General features: G+C 43.3%; 1 protein-coding gene across 2 annotated transcripts; it reads right to left on the bottom strand.

Moving 5' to 3' along the window:
- Positions 1–2,346: 2,346 nt before the first annotated feature.
- On the bottom strand, positions 2,347–18,795 carry LOC101822815 (tripartite motif-containing protein 30A). Of its 2 annotated transcripts, XM_040757244.1 has the most exons (9): positions 18,629–18,795; positions 13,611–13,732; positions 11,880–12,355; positions 9,322–9,417; positions 8,448–8,678; positions 5,250–5,272; positions 3,705–3,805; positions 3,408–3,434; positions 2,347–3,163 (listed from the first exon to the last, which is right to left on the bottom strand). In XM_040757244.1, exons 3-9 carry the CDS (start codon positions 12,297–12,299, stop codon positions 2,565–2,567), a joined length of 1,497 nt encoding a protein of 498 aa, XP_040613178.1. In that variant the 5' UTR covers positions 12,300–12,355; positions 13,611–13,732; positions 18,629–18,795; the 3' UTR covers positions 2,347–2,564. The 2 variants fall into 2 exon arrangements, with proteins under 2 accessions (XP_040613178.1, XP_040613189.1); XM_040757255.1 differs by lacking the exon at positions 13,611–13,732.
- Between the last annotated feature and the right edge of the window lie 1,935 nt (positions 18,796–20,730).

Genomic DNA, 20,730 nt, shown 5'->3' with positions numbered 1-20,730 from the left:
CTACCCAATGCTGTTTTTTTTTTGAAGATTTATTTATTATTTATACAGTGTTCTGTCTGCATGGATGATGTCTGCAGGTCAGATTAGAAGAGGGCACCAGATCATTTAACAGATGGCTGTGAGCCACCATGTGGTTGTTGGAAATAGAACTCAGGACCTCTGGAAGAGCAGCCAGTGCTCTTAACCTCTGAGCCATCTCTCCAGCCTTCAGCTGTTGTTTTAGTTTGCTCTTTGCACTTCAGGGATTGAACCCAGGACCTTGTGTTCCATCCTACACTCCTAGCCCAAACTTCACATCTTGAGGTCAAAAGACTGAACTGTTGTTCTTGCTGTGGACACAATGGCTGTCAATGAATGTTATGATGTTCTCATTTTTCTCTATATTTAACAACTATGTAAAATTCTTTGCAGTACTTGTTTGGTGTTGTTTTTGAGGCAGGAATTTTCTGGACATCCCAGATCCCAGACTGGTTTGGAACTCACTAGTTAGTGGTCAGGGTGGTCTCTAACTCCTGGCAATTCTTATCCCTCAAACTACAGAGGACAGGGGCTAGAGGGATGTGGCACCATGTCTTTGTCTTTCAAAGCCTGTTTGATATCTGTCCTCTGGCCCTAAGACTTTAGAGTGCATGGGTGGTCTTAGGACCCAGCAAGAACAGAGGCTAGCGTGTAGGATGGCTGGTAATATGTATTAATAAAAAAACAGCTAGGAAGTCTGCCACTAGACAGCTTGTTTACTGGGGGAAACAGGCTAGTTTATTGGTAGCTTGAAGCCAAAGAATAAGCAAAATATTGAGGGCAAGCAGGGGTTATCAGTTCAAATACCAAAGAGTCTCCAAGCAGGGGGAAGTCCAGGGAGGGAACAGCGATGTCACAGAAGCAGAGATTGCAGGTCCCTTAGCTGATCAGCTGGCAGGCTGCCAGCGGGGGGAAAAAAAAAACCATGTTGGCACCAGTTTTCTGCCAGGGAGGAAAAGAGTTGCTGGCTTTTTAAAATGATATGCTCTTTTGTCCTTATGAGGTGGATCCAGGTTTTCCAACCTGAGCCAGGAATAAATAAGGCCTGACTCCTACTCAAATCTGAGAGATTTTGGGGTACAGGCAGACTTCATCAGTCTGTTGGGTTTGGAAATCCACAAAAATAAAAAACAAATACTTATAGTTATCTACAACATATTAGAGTAGGCTTGATGGAAGTTCCCAGGCCCTAACAGTAAGACACTAGGAAAGGCAAATATTAGTCAACCCCACCCCTGCTCAGTTGCCCAGTGAGGCATGGAAACCCAGTACACCACACCACACCCCCAGTTAACATAACCCATTACTGAGTGTGAAGTTGATGCGTACTTCCTAGTGAGTCTATTCTCTTTTTAATACTCACATAATTCATTTTGCATTTGTGTATAGGGCAGCATGTGTGGGATGTGGCGGATAATCTGAAGAGTTGGCTACCTCCTCCTGCCAGGTGGATTTGAGTGACTGAACTCCGGGCTTCAGGCTTGCTTTTACCCTCAGAGACTTAGAACGGACCCCACATCTATTTTCTTACACTAACCTAGAGTATAGGTAGGTGTACTCTTTATATCAAAAGCGTAAAAATAGCTGGGCATTGGGGGTACACACCTTTAATCCCAGCACTCGGCAGGCAGAGGCAGGCGGATCTCTGGATTTCGAGGCAAGCCTGGTATACAGAGCGAGTTCCAGGATAGCCTCCAAAACAAAACAGAGAAACCCTGTCTCGAAAACCAAAAAATAAAATAACAAAAGCATAAAAATAAAAGCACAGGCTGTTGAGGATGGTATTCAGTGTTACACTACTGTGTGGAGTGGCAGGAATAGGACCAGGTGCTATGAACACACAGTCTTAGTGGGTACCATTGGAGATGTTTCTAGTTTAAGTTTGATGAAGCACAAGCATTGCTGTTTTTTTTTTAAAGATTTATTATTTATTATGTATACAGTATTCTGCATGTATGTGTCCCTGCAGGCCAGAAGAGGGCACCAGATCTCATTATAGCTGGTTGTGAGCCACCATGTGGTTGCTGGGAAGTGAACTCAGGAACTCTGGAAGAGCAGTCAGTGCGCTTAACCACGGAGCCATCTTTCCAGCCCAAGCATTGCTGTTAAACTGACCTACCACTAAGGGCTCATTCCCAAGCTAGAGACTCCTACATAGAATTTTCAAAATGAACAGTTGAGAGGAAAAGACCTTTCTTTCATCTTTTGTGGGTGACAGAAGGAATGGGCTTGTGACGACACGGCAGAGCTGAGACAAGTGTCTCAGTGGCAGAGCATCTCCTCAGCATGTACAAGGCCCTGGCTTCCATCTGTGGCACCACAGAATGAGAGGGGGAGGGTAGCGGAAGTCTTAGCTAATGGGGCAGAGTCATTTCTTTGGGAATGTGGGGAATGACAAACAACTGGATGAAGGAAAAGAACCCCACACTGGTTTGTATGAGAAGTGAAGGTCCCTGAAACGGAAAGACCAAAGGTAGAAAGAGCGAAAATGATGCTAGAAAGCTCAGGCCCATGAGATCCAACAGACATCAGACATGGGCGAGAGATTAGGAGGGTGGTCCACAGACTGTCATGGGCTCTGATGATTCCATAGGATTAAAATATGGATAAACTGCATCAGGGAAGGAAGGTTCATAGAATTTATAGATGAGAGCTCCGTGGTTGGAAACATCATAAAATGAGAGAGTGCAAGCTTCTCTGTCCAGGAAAACTCCAACACGACTGGGAGGAAGAGTCAGAGAGAGGACCAAGACACTGGCATTGTGGGTGATAGAACACTCTTCAAAGGCATGATATACAGACCTATTCGTCATGCCTATAACCCAGTAGCCATGTTTAGGCTGATAATTTACATGTGGATCATCATCAGAAGTATATTTGACTTTGATGCCCTTTTCATTCACTGCATGAATTTGGGGTTTAGCACATTTTCCATCATTTAATCCCAGAAGCCAGGCATCATTTCTATACACATCTACTTCCCAGTAATGTTTCCCTGAGTGGATAGCTGGATATCCAAGGACGCCTAAATCTTGGGTCTCAGAAATTTGCAAATTCCTTCTATAACCATTTTGACATCGTATTTGTCTTTTGTCCTCATTAATGACAACGTTATTATCTTGGACTGGAGACAGGGTCACGTGAACTGCAGAAAAATGAGATATATGTTAAGAGTCACATGAGAGGCAAGGTATAGTGTTATTTGTGAAGTAAGAAGCAGAAGCCTAAGGGGAAAGTGAGAGGGAACTTGGAGGAGCCATGTTTGAAGTTAAGGAGAGGTAGATTGCTATGTATATAGGGAGAACTAACATGGATCAGGCTAAATGGAGATATAAACTCTGAAAGGCATTAAGAAGAGAGAGGCATATAGTGCTGTGATTTCTCCTTACCCCAGTACTGTTGGGCATCCATGAACCCTGAAATGATGAAAATTCACAGCATTAAATGGAAGCAAAGGAACCAAAAAAAAGTCAATCACCTCTGTAGATTAGGGGAAGGATTGTAAATTGTGATATAGGATGGGATGGATGATTATTTCTCATTAAATGTGGTGACATCGCTGGGACACACTATCTGCTCTTCTGAGTCCTCTACCCATGTGCAGAAGCATCACTGTCTTCCCAGAGAGTGTAGCCCCAGCCCCAGCTGGAATCCCCCAGTTAACCACAGAATGCAGCTGCTCTCACCTTGAAACACTTGCAGCATGCCTTTCACATCTGGAGCTCGGAAGATCCTTCTCTGTTTTCTTGGGACCATTTCAGGTTGTTTCACTTTTAAGGCTTGGCTCCTGGGGACAAAAGGTTGACCTTCATGGCTCAGATAGTGTGACCTTGACCACCATTGGCTCCCTATCATTCTAACTACAGACATACTGGAGTTCTCTTGAGATTTCTGAGAAGGGAGAGGGAAGGTAGGCTACTAACTCTGGAGACATGAGAGATACACTCATCACCCCCCACTTACTTGCTGTGTGATGTTGGGAATGCTTTACTTCTCAGATGCAGAACTAATCAATCACTTGTACAGTCAAACAACTTGCTACACCACTCTCCCTTATACCCCTCCCCCCACCAAACACTTAAGAAAAGATGAATCAGTGATGCTTAAAACAAACCAAACTAAGGTACAAGAAAAAAAGTGTGGGCCTTTAATCTTTGCACACAGAAGGCAGAGTCAGGGAGATGTCTGACTTCAAGGTCAGCATGGTCTACAGAGTTGAGTTCCAGGACAGCCAGAGCTATACAGAGTAACACTGTCTCAAAAACTAAAACTAAAATTAAAAATAAATAAATAAATGAAGAAAGCCAGACAGAGAGGAAGGAAGGGAGGGAGGAAGGAAGGGAGGAAGGAAGGAAGGAAGGGAGGAAGGAAGGAAGGAAGGAAGGAAGGAGGAAAGCAGATGTTGGTTTTCAAGGACTCGGTCTAAAGTCTGGAATGGAAAGTTTCTCCTTGGTATAGAGCGTGGGAAAGCCATAGGAGAAAGTCAAGAGTTAGAACCCTGCTGTCAATAAGGACACTGTTAGCCAACATCTGATTCTTCTGATACGTCAAGTTCTTTTGTTACAATAACAAAATTTGGCCAAGGAAACAGGAGCACCAAATTAATAATAACATGAGCCCCATATGTTCGGAACGAGCCTGATGCCGGCAGCCTGGGTGTGACTCTTTACATACAAGGGCACAGCTTTCCAGTCTTCTGAAGTATGTGACTCATGTGGAGCAGCGGGACCCACAGACTCAAGTCTGTTTGTGAAAAAGCTAAGCACAACCATAAAGGAACTCTGGATCTCTCCCATCCCACAAGAAACACACAGATCCCCAGGAATTTTCCCAATGTGCAAATCTGTGAACATTGCAGCCAAGGAAGACACAGCCTAGCTAGGATGAATCTATGAATCAAGTCTTGTTAACTGCAGACAGCCAGACACAAGCACACAGCGTGGACAGAATGATGGAATCACAGGAGTCTGAAAGCACCTGAGACTCCATTTGCCTCATCCCACTGCTGAGCCTAACTCTGGACTTCCCATTACCCAGTCCCCTAAAAGAGAATCAATCTGTTCTCAGTAGTTACAAAACAGACAGACCCCGACTCTCCCCCCAACCCCCTGGAACTTCAGAATAACACTTTGTCTAAATCCCCCCAAACCCATGACACTTTTATTCTAGTTGGACACTAAATCATTTTCACAACACAACAGGGCTAATCTTCCCTGTCAGCCCACACATACCTTGTTAGGACAGAATTCACACCCTAGTGAGGAGAGAGAAAACACAGTTAATAACATCTTCTGCATGTTCTTGCACATCCTGGTCATACTCTCACAGGTTACAGAGACAAAGTCAAAATTAATCAAGACATTTCCCCCACCAGTTCTCCAAGAGATGATATAAATATGATGCATAGCTTTTACTTGATTTACATGTAACACAATAGACTACAAGGCTTTGGAGACCAAAGATAAATAAACAATAGTTTGAAAGCTTCCATAGGTTTTGCCGTGTGTACAACTAAACACATGGCTTTTCACCTGCTCCATGTTAGCTATCCATTACCTTACTTGCAACTAACATGTTTGAGAAGCTGATTTTTAAATTATTTTAGACATTTAGACACAATTTAAGAAATTAGTGATGAGGAAGCCACAAGGACCAGAAGCTTAGATTGGTCCAGAAGCTTAGATTGTCTGATACCTTAAACCAAACCACCACATCTCCCTTTCTCTTTTTCTTTTCTTGCTGTAATTGTACTGGCAGGAAAAGAAGTTAATCTAAAGAGACATGTGTTCTCTCTAGTTGACAAACAATGACTCACATCCCCAAATAGTAAAGTCTCCAGAAATCACACACTGGGAAATGGAAAATAGCTCTAGATGGAGGGAGAGCTGGGCTCCTAAAATGATTCAAGTAGTTTTAACTACTTGCTTAAAGTACAAGTCTGTATCCCAGATAATGATGGACACTCAAAGAAACTGAAGATGGACAGAGGAGTTTTTTAATCACTTTCTCCATTTTCCAAATGTGGCCACATTAATAAATATCCTTTTTCTGCTTCCCAATATTAATTTGGCTCTTTTATATGGGAGAGATATCAAGACCTGGCCCACCAGAGCCACTTAGTATGTTAAGTAGACACCTCAGTTAGCCATTTGTCCTGAGCTTGAGATTTAACTGTATGCAAATGTTCTCACAAGTTTGGGTTCCCCAAGATATTGGTAGAATTAATTAAAGTTACATTCTCAAGAAATGTGACCTTTCTCTTAAGAGCTAGCAATTGCCAGGAGCTCCTTGGGGGTGGTTGTACTTCCTAAGAAAGCCCCCGTTCCATAGTAGAATTTGGTGTCGCTTACGTTTGCACAGGTCTTGGGCTTGGTGAACACCAATTACAGTTCAAATGTTTTGACACTAAGCTATGTCCAGAAGACACTGTTTTCCTTGTAGACCTTCATCTCCTCTAACCCCTACACTCCTGCTCCTTCTTCTCTAATATACCCTGGGCCTTTAAATTAGAGGTGGTATATTATTCCATTTAAAGCTGAACATTCTGTAGTCTCTTACTGTCTCCAACTTGGCCAATTGTGAGTTTCACTATGTTACCCTACAGGTCTGGAACTCACTATATAGACCAGGCTAGCCTCATTTTCTTCTATTACAACCACTGGATTTAAAGGAGTGAGCCAGCACACCTGGCTATAGGTCGGGAAGCTTGTATTTCATTGTCATTGTTATACACTTCTCGTGTGTGTGTGTGTGTGTGTGTGTGTGTGTGTGTCTGTGTGTGTCTGTGTGTGTAGCTCTCAAATCCTGGGGTCACAGGCAGTATATACTTGGCTACACATGGCTTTATTTAATATAATATAAACCAACAACAGTAGATCCCATAGTTAAAGGAATTCTTGGGACAACTAATTATTCAAGTTATAGGTGAATTCTGATGGTCAAATTTGTCCTCCTAGAGACATCTGTATGATCATGTCTACTGAATCATTATCACAGTAGATAAAATAGACAACTGGGAACTAATCAACAAATGAATAGATAAAAATGATATGATAAGCATGTATGTTGAGATATTCGATATTCAAAGCAAGAATTATTGCCACTTGTGGTAACTTGACTGAAGTTAAAGAATTTATGTTACACTAAACCTGCTGGACACAGGGGAAAAAAACACTTAAGTAGTAGTATTTAAATATGTGTCATGTACAAATTGATCTTATAAAGATTAGATTTTGGGTCATCAGGAGCTGGAGGCAGAGAAAGGTGGGCAGAGTCTTTGGTCAAGTGGTACAATTTGAGACTTGTAGAGTATAGGGTCTGTAGTTAGTATCTGTGTGAACTATCTTAGTTTAGCCTGTATCTGTAATTCCGACTAATTAGGAGATGAGTTTTCTCAATAATAATTCATGCAATGGAGACACTGACAATTGAAAGAAAAAAAAACAAATTCCTACAGAGATATTCATCACCAAAATACGACTTTGGTTTAAATTACTTAAAAATGTGATAGAGATGAAATACAACACAGACTTTACACCTGTAAGGATAAAGAAGACACCTTTCATCTCAGCAACTCAAAGATACTGGATAGTAACTCCTCTCCCACTGGAATCAGGGGCAGTGGGGGTGAAAGGCTCCATACATCCAAAGGAAGAAATAATTTCTACTAATTTCAAATTCAGGTGCAGTAATAATGACAGCTGAAAATGTGCTTCACATATGCTCAGCATTGCAGCAGGGTAGAAACTACCCATGATGCAACACATCTTGTCTACCAGGTTCTGCATCTGTACTCTACTTGATAAGCTAAAAAATGCAATTTCCCCTTGCCATCCATGCATGCAGTGATTTCCCAGACTCTGAAACTGGCTCAGGAAAGAGTTCAGGGAGGGCACAGAGAACCCTATTGTCATCACCAGTGTTGGGAGCGATCATTGTTATTTAGAACCTCTTGTAAATATTGCCAGCCTTTTTTAAAGAATAGTTCATCCCCTCCCCAGCTTCCTAATGAATAGAACTTGGGCTCACGGAAATAGCCAATGGCAAAAAGGAAACATTCCACAATTAGATCACTTAACCCCTCCTTCTGCTACCCTTTTATCTTGCCAACACCTGTTATCTGATCACCTTCAGTGGCCTGGTTACTAGGCAACCGCCCCTCTCCTTTGATTACTCAACCCTACCTAGTTTTCCTGCCCTAAACCACTATAAAACATGCCTAAGGAAAATAAAATCTAGCAGGTATCAAGCCATGTTGTCTTGCTTTCCACTTCCCTTGTCTCTTGTCCCATCATTCCAGGTTCCCATGGGCTAGACCATTGTTGTGTTCTGCTGGCCAGGGAAACCAGGAAGATCTTAGCAGCACAGAGGGAGGGCAATGGCTTCCAGGTCTCCTGACTCTCAGATGCTGGGAACTCCTGCAGTCTTACCTGCAGCATTTCCATGGTTGAGAAGTCCAAGTGATCCTTCATATCCAAGATGAGGTCTCTCACTGAATGCCTCTGAATTTCCACCTTGTTGTAAAACTCTACCAGACTGTCTGTAATGTCACACCACTTTTGCTTCAGTTTCTGTAGCTCACTCTTCTCCTTAGAATCCAGGAAATTCCGCAGTCCTTTAAACTCCATCTGAACATTTTGTACATCACTCTGCATTTGGTTCTTCAAGAATAAGAAAGGGGAGAAGGGTTCAGACGGTGCTAATGGGACTGAAGACAGAAAACCACTGTTGTGATGGGGTCTTCTCACAAGGAACTGAGCTTGGGGAAGGGAGTCTTAGGAAAGCATGTGTCTCTTTTCAGTGTCTGTTCATGAAATTCCAAAACAAAGACCTTAGGTCACTTTTATCAAGGCCAATTGGGCCAAAGTGGGATGCCTGGGTGTGGCTCAGTTTTTCACACAGCTGCCCCAGACTCCTATTCCTGCCTACGATACTCCTTTCTCATCCCATCTCTGAACCCCTCAGATAATTTAACCCAAAGAATAGAATTGTGAGTGCTCCCAAGATCTTCCCAACAGTCATAGTTCCAGAAACCACCACAGGAGTGAGACCCAGGACTCAGTGCCCATTCTCACCAGGCCTCTCCATGGCTTCAGCTCCTCACATAGCGAGGCTCAGTTGTGAGGCATGCACTGTGCAGACCCAGCTCCAAGGAAACAGGTAGAGAGGACTAATCAAGGCCCCTTGGCCTCATCAACTACCAGGGAGTGAAGAGTCAGGGAGCTTCTTGCCCAGTCCCGCCCCCCCCCATCCCTCCATCCCCCAGGCATCAGGCTGACTCCCTCAGGAAGGGGCCTCACTTGCCTCCCAGAAAGTTCTCTCCTTTTGCAGGCCAACTTCCCATTCATCACATCTTTTGTTATTTTCCATCTGCATCTCCATAGCAGCCTGGAGCTTCTCCTGTGGGAAAGGAATTACATCAGAATCAAACTGTGTGCTGGGCAGTACTGCTGCCCCTAATCAAAGGTCAAGAGACCCTTGTGGAAAGACAGCAAGCCTAAGACTGTCCTCTTTTACAAACCTGTGCCAGGATTTATGCACAGAAAGTATGTAAATCTTCTTTCTCCACCTCAATCAATCATGTATTTATACATACACAATGCCCATACAGAGACACAGAAATCTCTCTTAGTCAATCATCCTTCCACGTCAAACCTGTTACTTTGATTTTGGCATCATAATTGTGGGATAATTTTGCTAGCTTTTTTGGTTTTTCATATAATTATGTACATACACCACATGGCCTGCGACTGACACCTGCACATTCTTTTTGTTTGAAACTGGGTCTACTATGTAGCCCTGGGTGGCCTGGAATTCCTGTGTCTACATGTGTAGCCTCAAAATCATCAGCTGGCAGAGTTCTGCGATTGAGCCAGGCCACACTACACTGGCCACATGCACATTCTTCTTATTTATTTATTTTTTCCTTGGTTTTTCGAGACAGGGTTTCTCTGTATTGCCTTGGAGGTTGTCCTGGAACTCGCTCTGTAGACCAGGCTGGCCTTGAACTCACAGAGATCCGCCTGCCTCTGCCTCCAGAGTGCACCCAGCAATCACATGCACATTCCTTTGTCATTCTTTGTCTTGTTTTGTTTTTTTGTTTTTCTTGGAGACAGGGTTTCTTTGTAGCTTTGGAGTAACCGCCTGGCTATCCTTTTTAATTGCAGTCTTCTTTCTGTATTAAGATTGTCTTTCTTCACTGAATATATTACTTTTAATAAAATGTATTGTGATTACAGATGCCCCTGCCCCCACTCCTCCCAGTTCCTCTCTACCTCCCTTCCCATTCAGATCCACTCTTTACATCTCGTGTTACAAAACAAATGGGCATCTAAGAAATAATAACAGAATAAAAGTAATATAATAAGAACAAAAGGTCAATACATTGGAATATAAAAAAAAACAGAAAAGGAACTAAATAAAAAGCACAAGGAATGCATAGTGATGCAGACACAGCGGTTTCCAACACACATGTGTTAGGAATAAGGCAGCACGTGTCGAGGATCACAGTTCTGGGGAGGTGACGGTTGGCGAGTGGATATGACTCATACTGGAAGTCTCTTATTGAGGGAGGTAAGAAAATAAGACACAGAGACACAGAGACAGGAAAGATGAGAAAGGGGGACTGGAGAAGACAGGAAAGGTCCTGCCTGCATTTCAGAGAAACAGTGGTAAAAAGGAACGGAAGTGAGTGGACTTTTTCTTTAAAGTGCCAGTGTACATACACCTGCCATGTGCCGCAGATGGGTGAGAGGCAGGGTCAGGTTTGCCTGGATTACAGCAATATGAATCTCATAAAAACCCAAGCTTTGACACAAATGCAAAGAAACTGTAAGGTAGAAAAAGCAAAACAAACAAAAAAGCACAGAATAAACAAACAAAAACACCCCATGTATCATTTGATGTCAGTCCTAGGTGCATTGGTAGAGAATCTCACCAACACGCTGTGGTTTCATTTCCCTAAGGAGCAGAGAAGGACATTCCTCGTGGGAAGGACTGACATCCAGCTAGCTCACTCCAGTTACTTTATTCAAACACATACAAGGTTAATAGGAGCTGGGAAAGGTTCCAACTAACAACCTTATCTTGCTCTTGCTGCCTGTGAGAACAGACAACCCACACAAATCTCAGTCCCCTTTGACTATGGCAGCCATAATCAAAAGTAACAAAACTCCAGGTCAGCCAGGAGTGTCTGAGGACCAAGGTTGGGGCAGTTGCAAGCTCCCACATAGCACCAAGTGCAGCCTCTCCAGAGAGACAACATTTCTTCAGGTTTTAAACATTCTCAAAACAATTTCTCAGCCTCTACTGATTAACAGCTACAACAGCCTCTATGAGTTTACTTACATGTGGGCTGAAACACAAACAACAGAAAGCAAAGACCCAACGCAGACCTTGCCTGTGTATCTCATTATGGAATTCTTTACCCTCTTCCCAGATGTTAACTGCCAGATGCGTATTCTCTTTGCTGCTTTATGTCATTCAGCTACTAACTGCAGTATTGATGGTCACTAGACTAGATTTTAGGTACTATGAATGAATCTGACATAAGCATTAGAAAAAGATAAATATGGGATAAATTAGCAGTTCTGCTCTTGGCTTTTCATGGTCCTGACTCCAATTGACAAGCACAGTACCATGACACTTCTTTCTATCCTAGTATTTGTAGTTTAAGCAGATTCTCATATGATTAAGTAGAATAAATCATCATGCAATTTTAGGACTTTAAATGCAAGAAAGGAAGGAATGATATATCACACTTTAAGTCTATGATGTCCAGGTAATTGACCTGTCACTCCAACTGGGGATGTCCCATCTGTTACTGTCTCCTGCTCTGTGTCCCACATGCTCCCACTTCTTACCTTGTACTCATGGGCCACCTCTTCAATAAGAGCTGTTTGGTGACCACGGTGATCCTGAGATCTCTCACAAAGGTTGCAGATGGCCACCATGTCATTCTCACAGAAGAGCTGGAGTTTCTCTCCATGCCATGGACAGTAAAAAACCTTCTGCTTCTCCTCTGGGCAGCACTTGAACCTCTTCACCTCTTCCACTATGTTGGCCACATGTCGATTAGGTCTCAGATTCCCAAATCGGAAACTAACTCGGCACACAGGACAGATGCCCTCCCCTTCTTTACCCTTGCTGGACTCATAGTTCAGTGTGATGCAGGCTCTGCAGAAGCTGTGACCACAATCTGCACTCACAGGTTCTACCATCAGGTCCAGACAGACAGGACAGGTCACCTCCTCCTTGATCATCAGCAGGACTGATGAAGCCATTGTTGCTGTGACCCTGGGTCTGTCTGTCCTGACTCCTGACTCTTCTCCTCAGGTATCTGTGTGATTGGAATGAGGAAAAGGGGGACAAGTAAGAAAGGGAAAATGAGCATGGACACTGCAGAGATAAATGAATGACCCTGATGATAGGGAAATGAACAGAAAGAAGTTTAGTGACATGGCAAAAGGAGCATTTTGTCAAACTTTCAAGTCCTCTACTGTATTTCGTTCCAAATGACAAATTTCAGATGCAGGACAGTCATTTCCTTTTACTGGAGAGCAGAAAGGAAGTGTTTCCTTCCAACAGCCTCGTGTAACCTACCTTCTCTCCTTCCCTCTCTTTCCCAGCACACAACACATCCCCAGAGTAAAAGCATCAAACTACTCATGTCTCCACTGCTGTACTTCCTCCTCATCAGTACCAGGGATCCAGGGATCCGGTACTCAGGTGGGCAAAGAGTCGTCGAGTGACAAACAGACACAACACAAGAGTGCCGGATCTGAGTGTAATTTTTCAAAGCATGCATCTGACTTTTATAATCATTACATGAGCAAATAAGGAAGTTAATCTTATACCTATGTCAAGGTACAAAGAGGTCTGCAAAATCGACACACAAAGCACATCATGAGACTAAAAGTTCCAAACAGGAAATCAAATGCATGAGAACTGGCAGTAGACAGACAGTGGTTACAATATGCTAACATCAGCTCTGTCTGAGGTCAACCTATTCTTAGAATTACTTCCCCTGTCTCATGAGCTAATGCTCCAGCCATAGTCCCAAATCTTGGTCCAGTGCTTAACCCACCATTGGCCTGCCTTCTCTAGCTTTCAGATTATACCTGTTTTGCTGTGCCTTGGATAACAGACATCAAGAGGGTCTGGCTCTAGCAAGCCTTTCCATAAAATTCAGGATGTAGTATAGCACACATTTTCCTCCTATATTTACCCACCTATTATCCTCTTCATCATAAATTCCAGTATAAGGAAGGGGAGCAGCCATTGGCCTAAGCATTCGGGAAGATTCCCTATTTACTAGAGGAGCCCACCAACACCCCTGATTTTGTAATGAATTCTGCCATATATAACTGTAATGGGAATTCCTAGATTACTCATTTGAATTTTCCTGAACTTTCTGATTCCCTTCCTTTTAACTGTAATGTCTTGATTCTTTAACTATCAGCTCTGTGTCTTTCATAAACACCTCCTGCTGCTGTAATTCATTAAAGACATCCCCTAATGTCTGATTTTCCTTATAGGGAATTTTTTTAACACGTCTTTCAGCAATGGAGGCAGTTCATCAGAATAATTAATACCTGTTCTAAATTCCAGATTCAAAGTTGGTTCTGTTTCTGGCAAGGAAGTTGGATCATCAGAGGAGGAACATCCAATTTTACTGGACCTTCAATCAGATTGGACCCTTGAGGCACACTTGTTCCTACAAAAGAAATTGATACCAAAAAAGATAGGGTACAGAAACATCCACCGGTTACTGCTAGAATAAATCTGGAACACGTCCTTGATAGGGGATGCCAAGGACCTCCAGATCAGTTTCCATGAAAATCTTGCCTCAGGCCTCAGTCCAAGTTTTTAGGATTGTTAGGCAGCCCCTACTGGAGTGGGTGGGTGTGGCATCTCTCTGATCCTCTTCCTACAGTTTCTTTCCAGAAAGGCTGGTGCTCACCTGGACTGTATACAGTCCCATCTCCTGGTGCACTTAGGCAATGATTTCTCTTGTTGACAATAAATGTCAGCGGATATGTTTGTACACATAGATAAGCTCTGGAATAGATATATAGAGATGGCCAGTTTCAAGGATCATTTATCTTCAATACACTGAAAGGGATTTGAAGCCATCCCTTTAGCATCTTTCAGAGGTCCCTGCTCTACCCCATAGAGTTCACCAAAGAAAAAAGAGGTGACAGTCAGGACAGAATTGATAGCCAGAACATTGTGTGTATGGAATTATATCTCCAAGCCCTGTGGGTTCTGAGGAATCTTGTGTGTGTAAATGTTGAAAACTTATCTTGTGTTGTTTCTCATCAAATGTAGTGTCTTGCCCCTTAAACAACTGTTGTCTTAACAACCACAACTCCTCAGCTACCAGCAGTAGTCAGGGCCCAAGGACCACAGCCTGCAGGAATTCTGTTCTTTCATGCTCTGACTCTCTCAAGACCACTAAGGGAAGCTTTGTCTGGATCTCCACAACTCTACTGAAGTCAGGATTCAAAGGGTGAGGGGAATTCTGCTCTCTCAGAGGCTGAAGAGCAAGTAGCTAGCTTTGTCTCTGTGTTCTGGCTCCCACAAGCACTGAGTCCTCTTGCTGGGTTCACACTTAAGAATCCTGGCCACATACAGCTCCTCCCTACCACTTCCTGTCAGCTGACTCAGCCTCTTGACGACAGGTTAAAATTTTATGTCATCAAACAAATGCACCATGCCTTTGCATTTTTAACAAAAGCAGTAGGAAATCTTTTTTGTTTTTGTTTTTTGAGACAAGGTTTCTCTGTGGCTTTGGAGCCTGTCCTGGAACCAGCTCTAGTAGTCCAGGCTGGTCTCAAACTCACAGAGATCCACATGCCTCTCCCTCCCAAGTGCTGGGATTAAAGGTGTCAGCCACCAATACCCGCTCAGCAATAAGAAATTTAACACACCTTAAAATAATATTACTCAACAATCTTGGTCTAGAAATTTGACCAAGAAATTGATAGGAGACTCTAGTTACAAATGCCAGCAAGATACTGAGCTGGGGGTTGGAAAGATGGCTCAGTGGTTAAGGTCACTGACTGAACTTTCTGGGGACCTGGGTTCAGTTCCCAGCATGCATGTGGCAGCTAAAGGTTGTCTGTAACTCTAGTTCCAGAGTCAGACTTCCTCATATAGACATATATGCAGGCAAAAAACAATGCACAGAAAATAAAAATAAATAATTAAAAAAAGATACTGAGTTCAAAACCACATGAGAAATTATACTTCAAAGTACACTAAGTTCCCCTAATAACAGGCACTATCAGTTCAACAGACAAAAGCAATCGACAACCTACACCTTATCAGCAAATTAAAGATAAGATTCTGCCTATTCTTTGCATCAAACTATTTGACAATACACACCATTGTTTCAGGAATATAAATTCTACAAATGCTTAGGTAGAGACATAAATTTCCTTATTTAAAGCCACACATGAATATCCCACTGCTACTCTCATAAGACATTTAGGGCAATGGAAATTCCTTTTGTAAAGTCTGCATAAAACAATGGTGCTTAATGTTGTCATTTCTTGGAAACACAGCAAGGACAGGGAAGCACCTGCAACACAAGAAGACTGGAAAAATAAATAAATAAAAGGTATACCTATTAGAGTTTTTTTTTTTTCTTTAAAGACAAGGCAGTGTGTAGTACAGCCATTCTGGAACTAACATTGTAGACCAGGGTGGCCTTGAACTTACAGAGAGACACTTCTCTCTGCCTTGTGACTGTTTGAACAAAGGCTTTTTTCACCACCACTAGGTCACATTTGTTTTCCAGATGAAAGAAAAGGCAGCAAGCTCAGTGAAGATTCACATGCAATATACAGTATAGAAAAGTCACAGATAGTGAAGAATCTGAAAAGAAACTAAGAAGCTGAACTGTTGCTGCTGGCCTCTAAACCAGGATTCTTAGGAAGCTGATGCCACAGGATGGCAAGTTCAAGTCTCTATAGGCAAACAGTGTTACATCTAGAAACCAGAAAGGGCTGGAGGGAAGGCTCAGTGGTTGAGCACCACCTGTGGTCACAGAGGATACCCAGTAACCAGGCATCCGATCCTTATCAGCTTCCATCGCACTAGGCTGCTATATCACCCTTCAAATGCTCCCCATTCCAGCAAATACAGAGACACCAAAAGCACTAACTAGGTTTGTTCAATTCAAAGAGTAAGGCTGCAGACAGCTTGTTTCTTTTGTGATTGGGGTAGGTGATGGCTAAGGAAAATTCCATTGTGTGTTGGCACCCATTCTAAATTTCTAAAAGCAGCTCCTCTCAGCTCTCCCTCCTCGCTATGATCCCCTAAATTGGAAAGCACTATGAGATAATTAACTGCTTCCTCTGGCTTTGTGACCCAAGTTCTCTACTCTGGGGCAGGGAGTGAGAGCTCCTCACAGCTGAGGGGAGTACAAGCAGTTTCTCAGTCAGCTATACATTCCACACCAAGGAGACAGCCTGAAAATCCCCTCCTCCAGCCTCTTCTGTGTGACAAGCCTTTGATTTGTCTTTAAGGCTGTTATTGACCTGCTAGCAGTAATTAATAAACTCATTTAACTATAATTTGAGTCTATGGTCTTTTCCTGGTGGATCTGAATTCTGTTACAAGTAAACTTTTTTTTTTTGTTATGTGTTCCTTTTTTTGTGTTTATATCTTCCTCTCCTCCTAGTCCTACTCCCAGCCTCTCCCCCTCCCACCCACCCCCAACAAACCTCCTCCAGTTCTCTTCAGAAAAGGGCGGGGCTCTCATGTTTATTAAGTAGCCATTGCATATCAAGTTGCAGGTGAAATTTTCTTTAAGGTTGATGAAACTTAAAGTATTGCTGTCATAAGGAAATGGTACCTTTTCCAAATAAGCTGGGGAATGAATTGTCCCTGATCTCATTTACTAAGTAGTGTTACCTGAAACAACTTAATTTGTACTCCCTAGATGTTGGCAAATTTAAAATCTGCACAACTCTACTGTGCGCACTGTAGTACTTCGTAAGATATGGCTGTTGCTCTCTTCTTAAGTTGTTTGTGCCTTTTATGCCACTGCTGTCCCAAATCAGAAACTGCAACTCCTCTGCTATCAGCAACAGTTAGGTTGCAATAGTCACTGCCTGAGGGAATTCTGTTCCCTCAGGCACACACTCTTTCAAAGCTAAGGGAACTTATCTAAATCTCTGTCCTCTAAAGAACTCAAAATTCAAAGGTTGAAGTGGAACCCTGCTCCTCAGAGAGGCTGAATAGCAAGTAGCTCACCTCAGGTCTTTCTGTCTCTTCAGAAGCCCCTGTGCTTCTCCTCACCCAGACTTAAAATCCCTTCTCCATCTGGCTCCTCCCTACCACTTCCTGTCAGCTACTTGCTGACCCAGGCTCCTGACTGCAGGTGAATTTTATTTAATCAAACACATATGTGAATCATTAGACAAATGTTCCAGAACATAAACTAAAGCAGCACACCTTAAAACCATATTCTATGATATACAGAAGTAAAGAGAGTGAATGCCTAAATTCAGAAGAGGTGTCCACACTGACCAAGAGCAGGAGAGAGCAAAGGGAAAGAGGATGGGCTCAGGACAGTCCTGAATGTCAACCTGGACACAGGAGGCCTGGCCTGTGTCCTCTGGTGTCTACACCAGTGTGTGTGAAGCTGGGATTCCCTGCTCCCTGTGCTTCCTTTCCTGGCTCTCAAGGTCTTCCTACCAGCAGACATCTTTCAGTTTTCACACCATTAAATCCATCAGGAGCTGTGCTGATCCTTGAAAAGTAGAAAAGTCCTGGGGTGCAATGTCCCCCTGTAATACAGTGTCTGGGCAGGGTGACAGGACAGTTACATGAGGTTAGCCTGTGCCATTGTTGGGTATCATGTCCCCAAGGAAACGAAAAGCTTTCACGTGTGCAGTCCCAGTGTTCTCACAGAGTTTCTTTTCTTTCCCTGTCTCCTCCTTCTCTGTCTTTCCTTGTGATCGAATCCTGGACCTAGAGCACACTTGAAAGTGTGACCCCATCCCCAAGAAGCATCCCAAAAAGCAACACCACTTGCATGGTCTTATTGTGCCCCACACAACTATCTTTGCAGTTGGAATTCATAGTCTGGGCTGCTTTTCATTTTGGCCTGGCACACATGGACCAAGGAAAAGGCTGGCAAATGTAATGACTTTCAAGTAACATTAGCAATTCACTACAGATTTGAGGCTGATCATAGAACAAGTAAACATAAAATAGGCTGCAGATAGATTGGTACTTCTAATCACAGAGACAGAAGCAAAGGGAATGAACCTATTGAGTCATGGGTAGATACACTGTTACACAGAGAGACCTTAACTAACACCGTTCTGGTTTCACTCCTTCAGATAGTTGGGGAGGGGAGGACAAGGACAGGGACTAGTGTCTGTCTGGCAACAGGGGCTTCTTGGTGCAGCTAAAAATTAAACATTCGGAAAGAAGAGAGTGGACTCCAACTAGAGAAATACCTGGTCTTCTCTTGATCTTGAAACCTGTCTTTTCTCAAGTCCCTGCCTCCATCGTCTCCTCAACCCTAGTGGGCTCAGCAGGAGGCCAGCAGCCCCTCTTTTCCAGTCCCTTCTCCGTTTCAAATTTAACTCACCAGAAGGAAGAGTGTGTTCTTTTAAATTCCTCCAAATTCTGCCCTCCAAAATTGCTCTCACACCCTCAGAGGCCAACTAAGAGATCCTGAATCTGGAGAGGAGATAATGGTGGCCAGGGCACATGGGCGGAAATGTCCTCAGGAGAGCCCGGAGACAAATGAAACTCAAGACTTTGAGGGCTGGAACAATGAGAAACTGCTGAGCTCCCAGCCAATAGGGTGCGAGCATGTATCTGAGATCCTAACAGTAGAGGGAGCCAGTCACCTTGGGTCAGCAAACCCAGGATTTGCGGACATTTTTCAGTGCCACAGCAACTTGTTATGTCACCTGTTCAGGTTCATGTCACAATCACCCTAAAAGATCCTGACCCTCGGGAAAGCTGCCCCCAATAGAAAGAAAGACTTCTCCATGGGCTCTTCTTGTACCTGAGCTCGTGGCTGGGTTTTGCTTTGGGTTGCGGGTGTGGCCCAAAGGGAAGGAAAAACAAGCTGAGGGACAGAGGACTGCAGTGTTCCTCTGGAGTTGGACTTGGACTCTTACAGGATGAGAACAGGAAGGAAGCTGCATTCAGGGCAGCTGGCACACAATTAAGATTTCCCACCCAGCAGGGACAGGATGGGGAGGATTCCCCTGCAGAGCCATGCAGAAACACTTCCCCACACTCACAGCAGTGAAACCAGCAAACTGCAGGGCTCTTCAGATGCCCAGTGCTGTCCTACAGATTAATATATCCTGTTGCTGAACAGACCAAGTCCTCTTCACACTGCTGATGTGATGCATTCATTGTATCCCTTCCAGGAATCCCTCACTAGAATGTCTTAGGAGTCCCCGTCAGAGTTACGATTTCTATTTATGACCTCGGATATTACCTGAGCATCCCCTGAATTAGAAGTTGAAACTGTGTAGATTTCAGAGTGTGGTTGAGCTGGCACACTTCCTGCCTAGCACTGTAGAACCCTGCAGTGGATTCTGAGAAGTGTACAAACCCAGGTGTGGTGGCACATGTATGCAGTCTGTCTTAGTTACTCTTGTGTTGCTATGATAAACACCAGGGCTCAGGCACCTCATAAGGACAGTGTTTGAATTGCAGTTTCAAAGGGTTAGAGGTCATGACCTCCAGAGTGGGGAGCATGGCAACAGGCAGAGAGGCTTGGTGCTGGTGCAGAAGGTGAGAGGTCACACTTGAGACATATACTTGATACATAGAGAGACATTGGGAATGGCCAGAATTATTGAAATCTCAAAGCTCACACTCATGGCACATATACTCCAATAATGCCATCCCTCCAAATCTGCCCCTAAACAGTCCCTTTAATTGGGAACCAAAGTATTCAAAGACAGATCCTATGGAGGCCACTTTTATTCAAACCACCACAGGATCCCCCTGCCTTGGAGCTGGCAGCAGGAGGATCAGGAGCTCAAAGGCCATCCTCAGCAACAGGGGACTTTGATGCCAACAGCCTGAGATACATGGGAATCTTCCTAAAAGAGGAAGTTGTGTAAGGGAAACAATAGGGAACAATGAGCAGACACCTATTGTGCATGGAACATCTCACCAGTAATTAACAGAGCAACCATCTACTGAGTGTGAAAGGGCCGAATTATATGCATTGAACTTCATCTTATTTAAAAATTACATAATTCATTTTACATTTGTGTGTGTGTGTGTGTGTCTAGGCCTGTGTGTACTGCAGCATGTGTGTGAACATAGAGGTTAATCTGTAGGAGTTGGCTCCTCCTTCTACCAGGGGTTTAAGTGACTGAACTCAGGTTACTGGGCTTAGAGGAAAATGCTTTTACCCTCAGAGCCTTCTAACAGATTTTCAATTTATTGTCTTGTACTGACCTATAGTATGTGTACAAGCTTCATTGTGAAATTATTAAAAAAAAACAACAACAAGCAATAAAAACGAACCAAACAAAGAACCACAACCAAAAAAAAATTTAAAAATCCACAAAGAGTAGGCTTTGGGGGTGGTATTCAGGGTTATACTGCTATATGGAGGGGCTGGAATAGAGCCAGGGTACTCTGAACAGTGTTAGTGGGGTCCACTAGAGCTGTTTCCAACTTAACTTTTTTTTTTTTTTTTTTGGTTTTTAT

This window comes from Mesocricetus auratus, unplaced genomic scaffold, assembly GCF_017639785.1.
Source record: "Mesocricetus auratus isolate SY011 unplaced genomic scaffold, BCM_Maur_2.0 Super-Scaffold_4256, whole genome shotgun sequence".
Classification (NCBI taxonomy): domain Eukaryota; kingdom Metazoa; phylum Chordata; class Mammalia; order Rodentia; family Cricetidae; genus Mesocricetus; species Mesocricetus auratus.
This window is presented reverse-complemented; position numbering and strand designations above follow the sequence as displayed.

What these genes read in the sequence shown, in the direction of transcription:
- LOC101822815 (XM_040757244.1), bottom strand. Translation starts at nt 12,299, where the DNA reads ATGGCTTCATCAGTCCTGCTGATGATCAAGGAGGAGGTGACCTGTCCT. An exon ending in GTGAATTCTGTCCTAACAAG is followed by an intron (nt 3,806 to 5,249) that starts GTATGTGTGGGC and finishes TTTTGTCCCCAG; the next exon opens with GAGCCAAGCCTTAAAAGTGA. An exon ending in GGATGCCCAACAGTACTGGG is followed by an intron (nt 3,164 to 3,407) that starts GTAAGGAGAAAT and finishes ATTTTTCTGCAG; the next exon opens with TTCACGTGACCCTGTCTCCA.